The 16,819-nt window shown below is 54.3% G+C and overlaps 9 protein-coding genes across 9 annotated transcripts; 5 read left to right on the forward strand and 4 right to left on the reverse strand.

Annotated features, from left to right (window-relative positions):
- Window positions 1–2,296: 2,296 nt before the first annotated feature.
- Window positions 2,297–3,239, reverse strand: INS49_015886 (uncharacterized protein; the record flags this gene model as incomplete). The annotated part of the gene is made up of 3 exons (XM_043176564.1): window positions 2,297–2,892; window positions 2,957–3,142; window positions 3,194–3,239. The coding sequence occupies 3 exons, from the start codon at window positions 3,237–3,239 to the stop codon at window positions 2,297–2,299; spliced, it is 828 nt and encodes a 275-aa protein (XP_043020019.1).
- A 625-nt stretch (window positions 3,240–3,864) lies between these two features.
- Window positions 3,865–5,795, forward strand: INS49_015887 (uncharacterized protein; the record flags this gene model as incomplete). Its single annotated transcript, XM_043176565.1, has 3 exons — window positions 3,865–4,296; window positions 4,504–5,107; window positions 5,212–5,795. 3 exons carry the CDS (start codon window positions 3,865–3,867, stop codon window positions 5,793–5,795), a joined length of 1,620 nt encoding a protein of 539 aa, XP_043020020.1.
- Window positions 5,796–6,457: 662 nt separating this feature from the next.
- On the forward strand, window positions 6,458–6,772 carry INS49_015888 (uncharacterized protein; the record flags this gene model as incomplete). Its single annotated transcript, XM_043176566.1, has 2 exons — window positions 6,458–6,602; window positions 6,660–6,772. The coding sequence occupies 2 exons, from the start codon at window positions 6,458–6,460 to the stop codon at window positions 6,770–6,772; spliced, it is 258 nt and encodes an 85-aa protein (XP_043020021.1).
- Window positions 6,773–7,174: 402 nt separating this feature from the next.
- INS49_015889 (uncharacterized protein) lies at window positions 7,175–8,074 on the reverse strand (the record flags this gene model as incomplete). Its single annotated transcript, XM_043176567.1, has 1 exon — window positions 7,175–8,074. One exon carries the CDS (start codon window positions 8,072–8,074, stop codon window positions 7,175–7,177), a length of 900 nt encoding a protein of 299 aa, XP_043020022.1.
- Window positions 8,075–8,767: 693 nt separating this feature from the next.
- On the forward strand, window positions 8,768–9,874 carry INS49_015890 (uncharacterized protein; the record flags this gene model as incomplete). Its single annotated transcript, XM_043176568.1, has 1 exon — window positions 8,768–9,874. One exon carries the CDS (start codon window positions 8,768–8,770, stop codon window positions 9,872–9,874), a length of 1,107 nt encoding a protein of 368 aa, XP_043020023.1.
- A 114-nt stretch (window positions 9,875–9,988) lies between these two features.
- On the reverse strand, window positions 9,989–11,036 carry INS49_015891 (uncharacterized protein; the record flags this gene model as incomplete). Its single annotated transcript, XM_043176569.1, has 2 exons — window positions 9,989–10,407; window positions 10,481–11,036. 2 exons carry the CDS (start codon window positions 11,034–11,036, stop codon window positions 9,989–9,991), a joined length of 975 nt encoding a protein of 324 aa, XP_043020024.1.
- Window positions 11,037–12,133: 1,097 nt separating this feature from the next.
- INS49_015892 (uncharacterized protein) lies at window positions 12,134–12,616 on the forward strand (the record flags this gene model as incomplete). The annotated part of the gene is made up of 1 exon (XM_043176570.1): window positions 12,134–12,616. One exon carries the CDS (start codon window positions 12,134–12,136, stop codon window positions 12,614–12,616), a length of 483 nt encoding a protein of 160 aa, XP_043020025.1.
- Window positions 12,617–13,433: 817 nt separating this feature from the next.
- INS49_015893 (uncharacterized protein) lies at window positions 13,434–14,732 on the forward strand (the record flags this gene model as incomplete). The annotated part of the gene is made up of 1 exon (XM_043176571.1): window positions 13,434–14,732. The coding sequence occupies one exon, from the start codon at window positions 13,434–13,436 to the stop codon at window positions 14,730–14,732; it is 1,299 nt and encodes a 432-aa protein (XP_043020026.1).
- Window positions 14,733–15,155: 423 nt separating this feature from the next.
- On the reverse strand, window positions 15,156–16,431 carry INS49_015894 (uncharacterized protein; the record flags this gene model as incomplete). Its single annotated transcript, XM_043176572.1, has 3 exons — window positions 15,156–15,468; window positions 15,532–16,157; window positions 16,240–16,431. 3 exons carry the CDS (start codon window positions 16,429–16,431, stop codon window positions 15,156–15,158), a joined length of 1,131 nt encoding a protein of 376 aa, XP_043020027.1.
- Between the last annotated feature and the right edge of the window lie 388 nt (window positions 16,432–16,819).

Consider the following 16,819-nt stretch of genomic DNA (forward strand, 5'->3'; position numbering starts at 1 on the left):
GACTTCCAAGAGCAAAAACCAGTTCTCGTGTTCATATAATTGCAAGTCAGTGTGGCAACCAGATTCGTCGCATTCGCATGCAATACATCGCCAATCTACTCCATGGCCCGTAAATAGAGCGATGCGTCGAGAAAGATAAGACTCTTGAAAAGCCCACGCACCTTTCTTCAAGAGGCTGCTGTGGACGTCTAACGGATCCATGGATGGGCCTTGAAACACCAGATTGAATGCTCCACCATCTTCATTGCCATTGCCGGCGTAAGGGAGCTTCAGTGCAGTTTCCGAAGACCTTTCACATACAAAGAGACCTCCTGTAGGGTCCTCAGATCCAGCTGCCGCGATGACCAAGGTGGCCTGTTGATATAATACACCCATAGAAGCAGCTTCACGTCTCCAGTCGTCGTCGTCGTCCTGCTGAATGCATAATGAATCGATCCAAAGGTAATCGATACCCAGCTTTTGAGTCAAAAAAACTGCCTCTTGAAATGTTCGAGGCAAGGCAGTAAGAAGTATGCCAGAATAATGGTCTTGAATGTTTCCCGCAAGCGTCCGAATCGGTTGTCTTTCAACAGGACCCCAGCAGTGGCTCAAAGCACAATATGCCCCAGTTGTGCCACAAGACTGTACAAGTCTGACTGAGTTGTCGTACGAGGTAGCATTCTTGACGTAAAGGACCCGCGCTGGCAGCCTGGGTTCCGTCCCAGAAGTGTTGCTCTGTCCACATTTGGGGTGTGTTGTAATGCATTCATACAGCCTGTTGCGTACCAGAGCGCATATCTGATCGATTTCTGATTCGTCCTTATGAACCGGTGGCTGAGTGGTAATGGTAGCTGCAGCGGCATCCCCTGAGGAATTGTAAGGACCTCGTGCGAACTCTCTCGCAGTAAAGCATCGATCCATCTCTAGAATTAAAGGCACATGCCCGTCTCAGTCCAGACAGCAAAACTGGAATGAGCCATTGGACTGTAATCGCCAAGACTCGGAAAATATAGGTGAACCCGGCACAAGGGATCGTCCGGTTCTCCCTTGCGGTAGCGGTAGCCGTAGCGATTGAACAACATTATTTTACGCAGCTTCCCTTCTCTGTCCAGTCTAGAGCTTTTCTTTCCAAAAAGCACCTCCATTGACTGATAAAGAAATTTGCATAGCGCACACTGTGGCATGGAGTCTTCGAAGTCGCAGCTTTTCTCTAATTCCCACTTTTCCCATTTTTTATAATCAGGATCGAGTGGATGGCGGGCAGGAGTTACGATATGCTCGATGAGGCGAGAGCAGAAGGTGCAGTGAGCCATGATCTGAGCGCGAATTTAAATATGGGCAGTTGTATCCGATTGGGCAGATCAGGCACTGATGCGCATGCGACGGTCTCGGGTAGTAAACTCCGTTTCGAACAGATTGAAATGCTTGGGAGATAATGAGAAGAGTTGAGTAGTGCGGGTTCTGCTGTTCTCTGAGTGGGAAGGCAATGTCATTAAGTCTAGCTGATAACCAAGAGTGCGTTGGACTTGTGTGTGGCAAGTGGAAAAATGGAATCGGGCAGAAAAGAGCACATCTCAAAAGCCGGGGAGGGGTGTGGTGTCACAGCAGCTCGGTTATGATCCGCATATCTGCGCTCAAACTCGTGCTTCTGCATCATGCCAGCGTGGGAGGCTGAAGGCCAATAACTTCACACCAGCCCTCTCATGGGGGTGGAGGGAGGGTGCAGTGCATGTAGATAATACAGAATAAGCGCAATCCAACGAGCCGTTGTCACGCCACTTTGCTAAGGCTTCCATGGGATGGCAATATGACGGCGGGACCGCCCAGCTTAGCCGTGGAGTCTCAGTTGGTGTCAAGTTCCCATGCAAGGGTGTTGTTCCAGAATGGGAAGCAGAAATCATGAAGCTCTGAATATTGTGCGGGTGATTATTATATCAAAGAATCAAAGAGCGAAATGGAGCTACCTCCAAGACGTCACAGAGCAGGGATTGGTAAAAGCACATCGCTGTTAAGAGTGGTTTTAGGCAGGATAGGCATAGAATCTCGCCAAGATGAAGAGTTTCAAACATCTACTTACTGTTATAAACTCCACTAGTCAATTTGGTGGTGTATAACAAAGGACTTGTAACTACCTAGGTAATCACATCGGCCAGATATACTCCGAGGTGGAGAGATCTCCGGATACGAGCCCTTAAAGCTTGCTGCTCCGTTATAATTATACATTGTGTCAGAGGAAATGCGGTTTTCATCTGCAAGCTATCTCCATACACCGATTTACGCGGGTAAATTAAGGAAATACATATAGTACTGTTTAGTCCTACTGTTCCTTCTGGAACGCTGCAAATATTGCTCGATATTCATCTGAAAGTGATCTCGTTACCGGTTCAACTGTCGGTGCCTCTTGTAGAATATCATTCGTAGCCCTGAGCAGATGCGATTCGAGCTCAAAATATTTTCCCTGGGATGAATGGATTATCTCGCCGTGTCGGGAACTGTCGGCCATGAGAATAAGGGCTGATCGTGCTGCAATCTCAGGTCCCTGCGCTGGAACCCCTGCCTTGGCACAAAGGGCTTCATTCACAAGCCCAGTAATAGTCCAGCTCGGTGCGATGCCATTGAGGCGGACAGGAATGTCTGTTTCGGGTCCAATCTCAGAGACCAGCCCCCGGACCAGACCATGCACACCGTGCTTCGCAGATGTGTAGTCGTAGCAGGGATACCGCTGGTACGAAGAGGCCGACGCTGTCACTACAATGCTGCCACCGCTGGGGTTTTTCCGGATATAATGGAGTCCTAGCTTGACGGTGTCAACGACGGCTGCAAGGTTCACATCGAGAACGATGTGATTTGGCCGTTTGAGCTCGCCATCCTCATCGAACTCATCTGAGAGCAAGTCCATCTGATGGGCAATGCCTGATGTCACGGGTCAGTGGAAGTGCGTTTCTCCAGCCCGAGTGCTTTGTCGGGCAATACGCACCAGCGTTCGCGAACACATGATCGATGTGCCCGAACCTGCTTACAGCCTTCTTGAAGAGATTGCACAATGCCTTCCAGTCAGTCACGTTGGCCTGGACAAATTCAAAGTCCTGACTGTCAACAGCGGACTTCGGCTCAGACAAATCTCCTCCAACGACCTTTGCTCCGGCTGCGAGCAGCTCTTTCACTGTCGCTAGACCGATACCACTGGAGCATCCTGTTAAAAGCACCACCTTACCGTTCAACGGGGCCAAGTCGCCATCGGATACTGTGAATTCGGGCATCGCGTAGGTTGCAGTTTATTGTTGGTGTCGTCGAAACTGTCCAAGTTGCAGGGAAGAGATGTTCTCAATCACAGACGCGCATCTGATATTCAGGAATTCCTGATACCTAGTATTGATTAATAAGCTCTAATAGCATTGCGTGTTTGTTGTCTCATCGAAGTCATGAGGGCCGAGGAGGCACTGCCACATAACCCCTCTCCTCCCGGGTTACACACAACCCGGAGATAAATGTCGGTTGAGGGGAACTGAACGTCATTCAGCGAAGTACACGTATTCCAAGCCCGATCAACACATAATATGCCGAGGTTGATCATGAGGTGGTTTGTTTTGGTGAGGGGAAACCCCTCCTGACATGTCAACCCGCAAGCCAAGCTTTAGACTGCCTAGGCAATATGCATAAGCTAGCAGGCTACCTCTTAGAGTCGGCGACTTGCTGCGAGCATTTCCAAATACAAATAATGCATAGTGGGATTCAAAGAAAGCAGTTCTTAATGTTTTATGTATTTGACTTGGTCTGGCTCATGCTGCATACCACACCCAAGTACCTCATTTTTGTAGATTGATATATTGTGTCTTTGGACGTAAGCACCTTCAACCGATTGATTCACTCATTCCAGGCCTCAAGATGGCGTCCACAGCAGCAAAAGAGAGCTATCCAGGCTACCCTGAGCTATCCGTTCCGAAGGGTAGAGAATTCAGTGGCGGCGACCTCCTGGCTCAGACCCTAGTTCACCTAGGTGTGAGCGTCGCCTTTGGCTTGCACGGAGGGCATCTCGACGCTTTCCTCATGGGGGCATCGGATTCTGGAATCCGCCTCATCGACACCAGGCACGAGACAGTCGCCGTGCAGGCTGCCGAGGGCTACGCCAAGGTCAAGGGCCAAGTCGGCGTATGTTTCTTCACTGCGAATAGTGGATTCGGCAATGCGTTGGCCGGGCTTTCAACTGCCATGGCCGATAGGAGCCCCATATTCTGTGTCACCAGCTCTGCGCCGCAACGCGACGCCGAGATGAACGTCCTGCAGGGCTTCCACGACCAGATCGTCGTCAGCAAACCTGTCACGCGCTTCTGTCACCGCTGTGTACACGCTGAAGAAATTCCGAGACTGGTGTCCCACGCCTTTCATGTGGCTACAGCGAGTCCACCAGGGCCGGTACTGATTGATTTCCCCATCGACGTTCTTTTCTCCCCAGTGCAGCCCAAACACATCTCTTGGGGTTCGATCCGGATGAAGCCGTCCTATCAAGCAGGTCCGCATCCCCAGGCTATCCAGAAGGCCGTGGAAATGTTCTCTGCGTCGAAGCGCCCGGTCATTATCACTGGCGCAGGAGCCAGGGGTCTTGAAGAGGATTCATCCTTCCACGATTTCGTTGCGAAAGCTCGAATCCCCACATTCCATAGCAACGAGTACTCGGGTGCTCTGCCCAACAAACATCCTCTCCGGGGCGGCGTTGCGAACCTCCTGAGTGGCCTTGAGGCAATCAACCATCCGGCTCCGGATCTTGTGTTGTTGCTCGCGGCGCGGACAGGTTTCTTCCTGGGGGGTCGAGGCTCTCCTTGCACGCCCCACCCCGATGTATGCCAGTACATCCAGGTGGATGTGGACTCTGGGGAAATCGGCAGGGCCCAGGAAATCCACCTTGGGATCACATCAGATGCCAAGCCGGCCATGGATGCTCTGGCTAGCGGCCTGGGCGCCGTCAAGTACACAGCACCAGGCGACTGGGTCAAGACGACAATGGCGCTGAAGGCTGGGCCGATGCCCCAGGAAAAGGATGCCGAAGAATATGAGCCCGGTAGAGTGCATCCATACCACGCACTCAAGAAGGCCTTTTCTTCATTGCCCGAGGATGCAACGCTGTCCATAGGTAAGTCGCACTTGAGGGTACGCCTGCGTATCTCTCAGCACTTAGCTCAGAATTCATTCAAACTCCCGAGCCTCTCAATCGCTAACTTGCTTGTGCTTGAACAGATGGCGGCGAAGTGGGCAGCTGGACTGTCATAACCAGCGAGTTCCTCCGACCGAAAAGAGTCATCTTCAGCTGTGGCTATCTCGGGTTCCTCGGCAATGGTTGGGGCTATTGCTTAGGCGCCAGCATCGCTGAGCCGGAACGCCTGGTGGTAAACATCCAAGGCGATGGCTCCGGAGGTCTGCACCTTGCGGAGCTCGACACCTACGCCCGCTTCGGCGCCAAGATCCTCACCATCGTTTGTAACAACTACTGCTGGGGTATGAGCCAAGGCGGCCAGGAGATCATCTACGGGCCTATTACAAAGGCACGGCCCGCGGCAATGCTTTCACAGGAGATGAATTTCAGCACTGTTGCTAAGGGCCTGGGGTGCGCCTCTGAGCGCGTCAGCAAGCCAGCAGATATCGATGATGCTGTCAAGAGGCTGGCTCAGAGTGCGTTGTCGGGCAAGCCAGCTCTCTTGGAAATCATCACGAGCTCACACCCTATACACCCTGGTACCATTGCCATGGTCGGTGCCACGGACGACAAGAATGTCATAGTTGTACCTTACTATGACAATGTGCCAAGGCCTCACTTCAACTAACATAGTAGGGTATTGTTATTATTAAATGGCAGTCTTGTACTTAAGTAGATAACTCCTTAGCAGTTAGTTAAGCACCTTTATTTTCAAGCCTTAGGGTGGCCGGATGCGTTTTGCTAGTCACTTCTTCACATACGTATTTGCACTTAAGTTTAGGAGCGAGTGCGTGCATTAATAAAGATTAATCCTAAATATCGAAGTAGTGTGTAATAGTTTGTTTCATTCGCGGGAGGTGTTGAGTTGGTTCAGCTGCCTTAGTAATCTGTGCAGGTTGCTGCAGGAGGCCGTCCCAGCCTGATTAGAACTTTGGCGAAGCCATTCGATTTGCTTATGCTCCGCCCCGGCCTGCTTGAGGCCTACTGCCAACAGTGTATGTTCATGGCCAGCTGCCGGGATTAGGCAGATAGGCATACTCATTATGCGCCGCTTTGGCGGCTCTCTAGTTGGGATTTCGGCTGGACGCCTGCGTCACCTCCTGTCACACCTCCTGTCACAGCCATGCACCAACAGACCGGCCTTCGGGTAACATATAACGTGCTGCAGAACGCCCTGCCCCGGAAAACTTTCAGTCTCCTGACCATCTGTGTTTTCTTCTCCCCTGCATAGCCGTCACTCCTGAACTTGCGGTTAATCAAGGTCTCGAACTTTTCACCCAGAACCTCAGCATGGCGGTCCTTCTCTTCACTGCCCAAAACCCATTCGATGGCAACATGTGGGATACGTTGCAGCAGTACGTTGCTGGGATCTCTATTGCGTGGCCCAACCTCAGTGAGACGTGGGCCGCCTTCTCAGACTGGCTTTCCCAACCTCGTAAGCCTGCCTCGTGCGGTCATCAATCTCCAGTGCAACTAATTTAACGATCGCCAGATGTCTTGGCGGTTATCTTTGCTTGGTGGATCACATTTACCATCGTATGCACAATAATCATGTCACTCGGATTCGGCCCCGCAGGCATAATTGCAGGTGAGCACCTCCAGTAAATTTCTGGCTTTGTATTGCTGCTCATGCGCGTTGAACATAGGTACGGCCGCAGCGGCATTTCAATCTTTCATGTATGGCGGTTTTACGCCAGCAGGAGGTCTCTTTGCTACGCTGACAAGCATGGCTATGGTGGGAACACTTATGCCAGGTGTTCTTCTTTTCGTCGTTCATTGCAAGTATTGTAGCAGCCCTGGTTTGGGTCTTCGGAGTCGGGAGGTAGGGGTAGGCTCTGGCCGGCTACGAACAGTTGCAGCCTCAGATTATCGAGAAGGCATTTCCATGACCTCTTCTTCTTCTCCTAGTTTAAGGATATCATCATGAGGCTCATGTTAGATGTGTAGCGAGGATAGGTTCAACAAGGCTTGTGTTTTTGCTGATGCTAGGCGGTTTGGTTGATTAGATCAAACAAGAAAATCTCTTATCTCAGCAACGACAACATCAGGCGCCTGCTCTGGAATGTAATGGCCTGAGTCTACGGCATGGCCGTCAACACTCACCCCCTCGTCCGTGACCTTGCGCCACTCAGCAAGAGCATCAAATGCCTTCTCGATGACGCCAACGTCACCCCAGAGCACCCTGAGAGGAGACTTGATATGCCGCCCCTCAGCCAAGTCCCGCCTCTGCTCCTCCATGTCCAGCGTCACGCTAGCCCGGTAGTCCTGGCACATGCCATGCACGGTGTCGGGATCGCTCAGACTGGCGACATACTCCTCGAAGCACTCGGCCGCAAAGATGGCCGTCCCGTCGCGCTGCCGCCCGCCCATGAACATCTCGGCCAGCATCCGCGGGCTCCCCAGGATCAGCGTCTCGGGCAGCGGGCTCCGCTGGATGAGGAAGAACCAGTGGAAGTACGACTTTGCGAGCTCGAGGTTGGTGGCCTCGTACATGGCCAGCGTGGGGCAGATGTCGAGGAGTATGGTCTTGCGCACGCGCTCCGGGAAGTCAACGCACAGCTTGTGGGCGACGCGGGCGCCGCGGTCGTGCGCGCAGACGAAGAAGGTGCCGAAGCCCAGCTCGTCCATGACCGCGATGCAGTCCCGCGCCATGGCGGACTTGGCGTAGTTGGAGACATCGCCCGCCGGCTTGGACGACGCGCCGTAGCCCCGGAGGTCCAGCAGCACGACGTTGTACGAGTCCGTCAGCTGTGAGGCCACACGGTGCCAGATGTGGTGGGTTTGCGGGAAGCCATGGAGGAGAAGCAGGGCCGGGAGGTCCTTGCTGCCGGGGCTTCGGATGCCTGAGATGGTCACCTCCGGCTCGGTGGAGGTCTTGATGCGGAAGGGTTCGAAGCCGTCAAACATGGTGCTTTTCTCTTTCAATTCGTATAATGACTGTATGGCAAAGCTTTGTATGATCCAGAGTGGGTCGAGCGGGGCGTTTTCTTATAAATTGTCCGGGATGAAGTCAAATGCCCAAGTGCACCATCCGTCAAGCTATCACCGTTCCGGTTTGTAGGTATGCACCACAGTAGCGTGGATTTAAGGCCGGTGAATACTTTAGCCTGAGGAAGGGCGCGAGGCCGACAACCGGTCCATCCGTGTACCTAACCCCACCGTTGCATTGAGGTCCTCGAGAGGTTGGAACCGACAAGCATTCATTCACTTTTACCTAAATTACCCGCGAATTTATTACACGTTGAATACGTTGCTGAGCGTGCAGGAAACGACTTAATTAGTCCACAGCATCCAGTCCATACCGCGCAGCTGACTGTCATGTGTACAGCAACTAGCATACCAGTTAGGGGCGTCTTTGGTGGTGGAGGCGCCAATGCGCTGACAGGATCGCCGCTCGGTGTATCTCAAGTCCGTTGTCTACAACCCCACATCACTGTATGGTACGAATTACGAGAACCCCGAGGCCGACTCTGGTGGGTAAGACTTCTGCCGCATGCAACACATATAGCCGAATAGAATCAAATACTTTAACTCCTGTGTTCGACACGCATGTCAGTTGTACATGAATATAGCCATCTTCAGCCACTCAAGTCAGCCAAAATGTCCTCCACCAACAGCGCCAAACCCCTCCGCATAGCCGTCATCCCCGGCGATGGCATCGGCACAGAAGTCATGCCACATGGCGTCCGCAGCGTCCAAGCTGCGGCATCGCTCTTCAACATCCCCATCGAGTTCACATCCTTCGACTTCTCCAGCTGCGCCTACTACGCCAAACATGGCGACATGCTGCCGCCAGACTGGAAGGAGACGCTCTCCGCCTATGACGCAATCTACTTCGGCGCCGTGGGGCTGCCCGACCAGGTGCCGGACGACGTGTCGCTGTGGGGCAGCCTGCTCAAGTTCAGGCGCGAGTTCGACCAGTACATCAACCTGCGGCCGTGCCGCCTCATGCCGGGCGTCAAGTGCCCGCTGGCGGGCCGCAAGCCGGGCGATATCGACTTCTGGATCGTGAGGGAGAACACCGAGGGCGAGTACAGCAGCATCGGCGGCAAGATCTTCGAGGGCACCGACCGCGAGACCGTAATCCAGGAGACGGTCATGACCCGCGTTGGTGTTGATCGCGTGCTCAAGTATGCGTTCGACCTGGCGCAGGGAAGGCCGCGGAGGAAGCTCACCAGCGCCACCAAGAGCAATGGGATATCAATCACGATGCCGTACTGGGATAGCAGGGTGAAGGAGATGGCTGCGAAGTATCCTGAGGTGGACGTCGACAAGTATCATATCGATATCCTGACAGCTCACTTTGTCCAGCGGCCTCAGATCTTCGATGTCGTGGTCGGCAGCAATCTGTTTGGGGATATCCTATCTGATCTGGGACCGGCCTGTACCGGTACCATTGGTATCGCACCGTCGGGAAACATCAATCCGGACAAGAAGTTCCCCAGCCTGTTCGAGCCTGTGCACGGAAGCGCCCCTGATATCGCTGGCAAGGGCGTTGCGAACCCGGTCGGTATGATCTGGGCTGGCTCCATGATGCTGCAGCACCTGGGCCACCAAAATGCTGCGGATGTCGTACTCAAGGCCATCGAAGCTGTCCTTGCACGGTCGGAACCGGATGTCATGACGGCTGATATGGGAGGAAAGGGAACCACGAAGAGCCTTGGAGAGGCCGTGGAACAGGAGATTCTGGCGGGTAAAACACATTGATTCTATTAGAAGAGTGGAAATTCATGGATGTACATAAAATTAAGCCGATAATGTCAAAGAAGGAGAATCCGTATCAAATATTCCAATAATGCATGCGTTACTTGTCAACCAAATTCAGACATCAAACTTCTGACCAACAAGCCCCTCGCTGTAAGCCCACAGCTTCTTGGCATTCTCCAGATCAGTCGCGTACTCCAAGGCCTTTGACACGGCACAGTCCTCAAGATATGCACCGGTCTCAGCCTCTAGGCTCGGATCCAATGCAGCAACCAACGAAGTTGCGCACCCCTGGGAATCATCCTTCGCATGTCCCTCCGCGCTCCAAGTAAGACCGGGGTTGTTCTTCTCGGCAGCAGCCTGCAGTGCCGGCAACTGGGCCATGAAGTCCATGTGCGAACCCAGGCTGGTGGAGAGAATCAGGCCAGGGTGCACGGCGAAGGCCTGGATGTTGCGGGACTTCAGGCGGCGGGCCAGCTCGACAGAGAAGAGAACGTTTGCGGTCTTGGACTGACCGTAGGCAGACCAGGGATCATCTGGGATCGTACGTTAGAACTGATTGCACAGAGAGTACAAATTCTAGTCCAGATCTGAGCATGTTCTACTTACATTCCTTGCCACCGCTGAACTTGGGGTCGTTGAAGCGGAAGGGCCCGATGCGGTGGCCGAGAGAGGTCAGGTTGATGATTCGCGCACCGGCGCCGGCAGCAAGAATCTTTGGCATGATGAGGTTGGTGAGAAGGAAGTGCCCGATATGGTTCGCGCTCAACTGCATCTCGTTGCCTTGCTTGTCGACTTGGTATTCCAGAATCGCCATCACACCGGCGTTGTTGACCACGACATCGATCTTCTTGATTTCGGCATCGGAAAGGATCTTCTCAGCTGCTCCGCGGACGGACTCCTGGTCGGACAGCTCGCATGCTACGAATTTGACGGAGATGTCGCTGTTGGTAGACTTGATCTCGTCAGCGACGGGGTCGACCTTGGACTTGGACCGGGAGACGAGGATGATCTGGGCCGGAGAGTATTTGGCCAGGGTTGTTGCGGATTTGGCGCCGAGGCCATTGGCACTGGTGCCTGTGATGAGGAATGTCCTCCCCTTGATCTGGGAGGGGAATGCCTCGCAGACATCTTCTCCTCGAGTCTGGGATGTGAATTGGGACATGTTGGATATGGTGTTGTTAGGCTATTGAGCAGCTAATTGGGAATTGGGTCGACTTTAGGCTTGAGGTTCTTTGAGACAATGATGAATTGGTTTGGTTGATGGAGTGTTGAGGCATGTATTTTGGAGATGGGAGAATGAGATTGGACTTGTGTATTTATATCCTCCAAGACTATATCACCAACATGCATTTTTGTTTGCAGGCGTGACATCCGCATCGGTCGGCGATTAGATTGCTCCAAGGTGTGATGACGCTCGCCGCAGGATTAAACCCAACTGTGGCCTGGCTGACGTCCGGAAATGGGCGGCGTCCCATTTTCGCTGCTGGCGTCAGCATTGGCTTTAGGCCATTCTCGGCGTTAACGGCCCAACAGAACAAATGCGCCCAACTGTGATTGGTTCAGCAAACGCTGTTGGTACTAAATCCGTTGTGATTTGCAGCTGTCGCTAGCAATTCTTTCGGCACTCATATCAAAGGCAGACGCTTGCTGGCGCTCACACATCTACATACCTAGGTGGTACCCGATGAAAATTGTCGTGAATGTTAGTGGCTACCTAGCATGATGAAAGAGACACACAGAGCGAACAACGGTCGACAGCTGGGCTCAATCGTCCAAGAGGTAAATATAAGGCAACCAGAGCCTACTAGTACTTACCTGGCAACTGCAAACTGCTACAACTCAAGGTTGGTATCAATGTTAGGAACATGGTGTCACTTATTTGACATTGAGTTATTCTTAACGTCATTTATCTGCGGTTGTCTCCTCGTATGTGTGGGCTCTTGGAGAACATCGATTTTTATCACCTTGCTTACAATATATGATAATGTAAAGGATAGGCTCTAGCGCTCTTAACTGGATACAAATCCAACGTGTTGATCAATATGAAGTATAATGGGGTTAGGGTCATGTGAAAGGGGACATGTCAGATTGGCAGTAGGCAGTAGGCAGCAACTGACTGTCGGTTGTGGTACGACTCTGCTGTGCCGCAGGATGAAGCTTCTCATCCTAGTTACATCTCTGCTGACGCTTCGACCTTACTGCCACTCTCCTCCTTTCCACATTCTTTCAGAATCGGCAATGAAATAAGACACCATCAAAATGATGCTCCCTGAGAATCCCCCTCGTCTCATGAGCACTTCGAACCAGATGCTCGCCTACGTCTTCGGCGCCGCAACGCTCCTGCTGGCTCTGCATTGCTTCCTCCGCCCACGCCAGGAATACGGGAGGTTCGGCCTCCCTCTCGAAAATGCCCAGACCAACGCCAAGACACAGAGTCACTCGCCTTTCGTTTTCATCAAGGGCTCCCGTGAGCTCACCTACGGCTTGACCCTCGTCGTGCTACAATACCAGGGCAATGTGAATGCGATCACAACGTTCGCTGCCATTATATCACTCGCAGGACTGGTAGACGGGCTCGTGGTCTGGTTCAACGGTGGGCAGGAATTCAGACACAAAGCATTTGGGCACTGGCTCGCGTTTGTCGTGCTGGGGAGCTGGGCGGCGTGGAGAGCGCGCCAGGCCTGGCAGGACTCACAGGAGGGCAAGTGGCCGGAAGGTCAATTCCATATCTGGAGTTCTTGATGTGTTGTGATGACAGTAACTACGAAGCTGCCTTCGCTGCTCCGGCATGAACATCGTCATTCGACAGCTATGACAAGGCGGCTGGCGTTTACCTACGTATTTTGACGGGCGAGGATAAATATCTGCAGACTGATTTTGGGCATGGTTTAGCGATGCACATGCAGAGGAGCTGAATCATTGAAGGAAATATAATCTCGTTGTCCGACAAAGCACATGTGCTCTATGCCCGCTTGTAACTACGCAGCAAGGCATCCAACAAGTGCTAACACGCTCTCCAAATCATCGAGGCAATGCTGCCCCAATGCTGACGTTGACGCTGGAACCCCTGACCTTGTCGCAACAAGGTGTTCGTCCCAAAAGTCCGTTGCTGGCGTCAGCACAGCCCCGGAGGAAGCAGCTCCACCCATCCGTGTCTAACTCCAAGACTTGCCCCGCTCTCAGCCGGGCTAACTCCGTTGGCAAAGCCGGTGAGGTAGGAGATGTTGGTGCCATGGAGGAGTAGGACGAGAAACAAGGACGGGATGACCCCGCACCGATACCAAGAACGTCCAAGCCGCGCTCTAGCAGCACGTGCTCGACGCCATGACTGCTGTGTCTCAAAAGATAATGACAGTCATGATGAGTATGACTTTGATCTGTGTTCATGAGTCTACCACTTGTCCCGCCCTTTGCAGCGAGCGTATCTAGTCTCCTCCAATGCATAGCGGAGGCCTATCGAGAGCACATAAGTCATCACCTTGATGTTCCTGAGCCGAGTGCCAGCCTCGCAGAGCCCAGCAGGACTCGGATATAAAAGACAACCCTCCGGATAGTCAAGATGGCCACTGCATCGGCGATAGCAATAGCAGCGGCTTATCACACAACAACCGACCCGCGGCTGCATCCCTACCCATACGCCCACCCGGCCATCCACGGCCTGGGCCTGCCCACGGGGAATGCCCACACGCAGTTCTCGGCGCCGGACCAGTACGAGGCCCTCCTGGGCCGCAAGCTGGCGCCGACGCCGTCCCACCTCACCTCGCGCACCCTGTACGTCCCCAGCCACAACGACAAGGCCGCGCACCTGCCCGTCTACGACTTCACCAAGGACTACAAGGAGACGGTCGCCGGCGAGCCCATCGGCAGCTCGCGCTTCAAGACCCGCTTCGGCCTGATGCCCAAGCCCAACGGCGACGGCCGCGGCTCCAGCGAGGTCAGCTACCTCGTCGACTTTGAGCCGCTCGAGCGCCGCAAGTCGCTGTCCGGCCCGGTCGTCCCCGGCGCCGGCGGCACGACGGCAGCTCGCAGGAAGAGCAGCCTCGGCGCCGGCGCGGCGCTCGTCACCCACGGCACGGTCAGTCGGCGCATGCTCTACGGCGGTGCCGAGGTCGGCCTGACCATCCCGCCCCCGCAGGCGCCGCTTGCCGACGGCGACGTGGCCTACACCCTGACGCCCGGCTCGACGGACGTGGGCATCCGGGTGGTGGCGAGCTTCCCCCTGCAGCCGACGGTCAGCAGGTTCGGGAGCAGCCGCAACGCCTGGTTCACGTTCACGGTGCCGAGCCTGCTGGACGAGGAGAGGACGCTGCAGTGGCAGGTGCACCCGGTCGAGCACGGCCTGCTGAGGTACACGCTGGTCGAGCTCGGAGGTGATCCCGGTGGTGGTGCGGCGGTGGCCGGTGCGGCGAAGGACGAGGACAATTGGTGGGAGGAGACGAAGGAGGAAACCAAAGCCAAGGATGAGAGTGAGGACGAGCAGGAAGTGCCATATTCCGCCGCGATCGAGAAGAACGAGCACCGCATCCGGGCAATCTATCACAACGTCGGCCTGGGCTTCTCCCTGTCCCAGCCCTTCAGCGAGGGCGCGCTGTTGCTGCAGGACAGGCTCGACCCGGAGCTCGAGGCTATCATCGTCGCAAGCCTGTTGGGCCTACTTTGGAGGGCCCGCGGCGAGGAGAGCAAGCCGAGGAAAAACTCAAAGAGCGACGTCCCGCCTAGGAGGGGTTCCAAGTCCGAGGCGAGCGCTCCAGCCAGGAAGAAGAGCGTCGGTTCTGTGACCGTGGAAGAGGAGGCGCCTTTGCCGGAGAGACCTGCCCGAAGAAAGAGCTTGATCGGGAAGATACTTGGGAAGAAGTGAGGGCCATGAAGCACGGTGCTCTGGCTCGAGTGCAGCGATGTTATTTGGTGTTACGCGTGGAATCTTTGGTCTGTTTTGGCGGCGACTGGGTGGCTCGGTGTTCCTGGATGGTATGATACCCGTGGAGATTGTCACGAATCCTTTGAGTGCGTGTTTACAGTTTTAAGTATTAATCGAATTAATTGGCTCGCGTAACTCATATGGGTATCGTGTATTCGCCAGCTTCGTCGAAAGCGGACGATAATAAGCGTCAAACCTGAAAGGGGCGAGCATCAAGGCTGGAAAATGTCCGGCACGTGCTGCCCCTGATCGAAACAATGGATAGGCAATTGTAATCAAAGCCTTCCCTACTCCCCCAAACATCTCTCGGCCTACTGCCCATCCCGAGGCATCTTTACCATTATTTTTAGCCTCATTCGTGTATTAGACCATGGTCTCTGGAGCCCGGCCGGACCCAACAGGCTTCCTCGACACGCCACTGGTGCCAATGGACGCGTTGTGGCCATGGCCGTAGCCATGGTGCCCGTTGTGCTCGCCGACGACACCAGTCGAAGCACCCCAGCCAACCTTCCTCGTGAATGTAGCATGCGTGAGCTCGGGGTTGGCAAAGTCAAATGGCACACCCCTGTTGAGGGGAATGTGGTTGATGCGCCAGTCCCAGATGGCCGCGTATGTCATCCTGTACGCGGAGAAGGCCATCACCGTGCCGATAATTGCGCCTGCAAGAATATCGTACCTGAATCGCCGTTAGCAAAAGAACGTTGGAGGACCAATGAGGGCAATTCTTGGCTCAACTCACCAATTGTGAAACTCGTCAATTGTCAGGGCACCGCCGATAAGGCAAGCGCCGAGGATTGGGGCGTAGATGGCGATCAGCTTCCACATAGCGGGATGATAGTTGGAGAAGACCTTGAGCTTGGCGTTGAGGTAGAGATACAGGTAGACAAAGCCTGCGAAGGCGGCGGTGGTGTGGCCAGACGGCATCGACTCAAGGCTGTCGTCGATAGTGTTCCGGTCGCCGGTGCAGATCTCGCTTGTGTAGTAGATCTGCTTGAACCCGGCTGCGTTGTAGCCAGCACCCTTGTCGCCGGGGTTGTTGCTGGCGAGGGAGATGTCAGGCTGGCACACGGTCAAGAAATGCGGGCGTAGACCCCCGATCAGCCACTTGACGAAGACCTGGAAGACGGCGGCAGTGATCAAGGCGTAGAGGAGGCCGATGACAGCATTGTTGACGTCCCAGAAGGAGCGGATGCGGATCTGCATGACCAGGAAGACGAAAATAGGGACAAGGGCTGCGAGCAGTGCAGCGGCCCAGATGGGAACGATCTCCTTGCGAAGGGGATAGGCAAACTCGGGGTAGACGACCTCGCCGTCAGAGAAGAGGACGGGGAACGAGCGGGTTGGTGCCGGGTGCGCTTCGTAGACCTAATACCGAGGCGTCAGTAGCTGATCTGCGCAAGAAGGAACATTCGAACACTTGAAGTGTCTGGTGACTTGTTTAACTTACACCAAGGCCAATGACGCCCATGATAACCATCGTGACAATGTCGAGCCAGGTGTGCTTGAGCCACTGGCCGAACTTGGGCCGCGAGCTCATGGAGTAGTAAGGCGTCCCCTTGTCATTGTGGTGTTTGGGCGGGGTGGTGGTGGCTGCATGTGCTCCCGGGCCGTCGCGAGGTTTACGGCTGAAGAAACCCATGTTCGCGGTGATGGGGCTTGGGCCAGATGGTTGGAAATTCGGCACTAGACGAAGCTTCTCTGATGGACTGACTGGGCGAGTCTGTCAACAGGGGACGGGAGCTCAGTACAGAGCCAGGGGTATGGATGCCTCACGCTGAGGCTGTTATGCTGCAGCTGTCCTGTGTTTGACTGAAGACGAGAAGCGGGACATTGAAGGGTGGTACGGGAGAAGGCACCAAGGGGCATCTATAATAACTGTCACGAACGGGAGGGTCAAAACACGACATGGGCAACGGCAGCGAAATTGACGTCACATGAAATCAAAGGGGGTGAAATTGTGATACATGTACATGGCTAACTAATGTCGCGTTGGCCAATGGAGCACGCCTTGTCGCAGCGTCGTCAAC

This window comes from Diaporthe citri (assembly GCF_014595645.1).
Source record: "Diaporthe citri strain NFHF-8-4 chromosome Unknown scaffold_9, whole genome shotgun sequence".
In the NCBI taxonomy this organism is placed as follows: domain Eukaryota; kingdom Fungi; phylum Ascomycota; class Sordariomycetes; order Diaporthales; family Diaporthaceae; genus Diaporthe; species Diaporthe citri.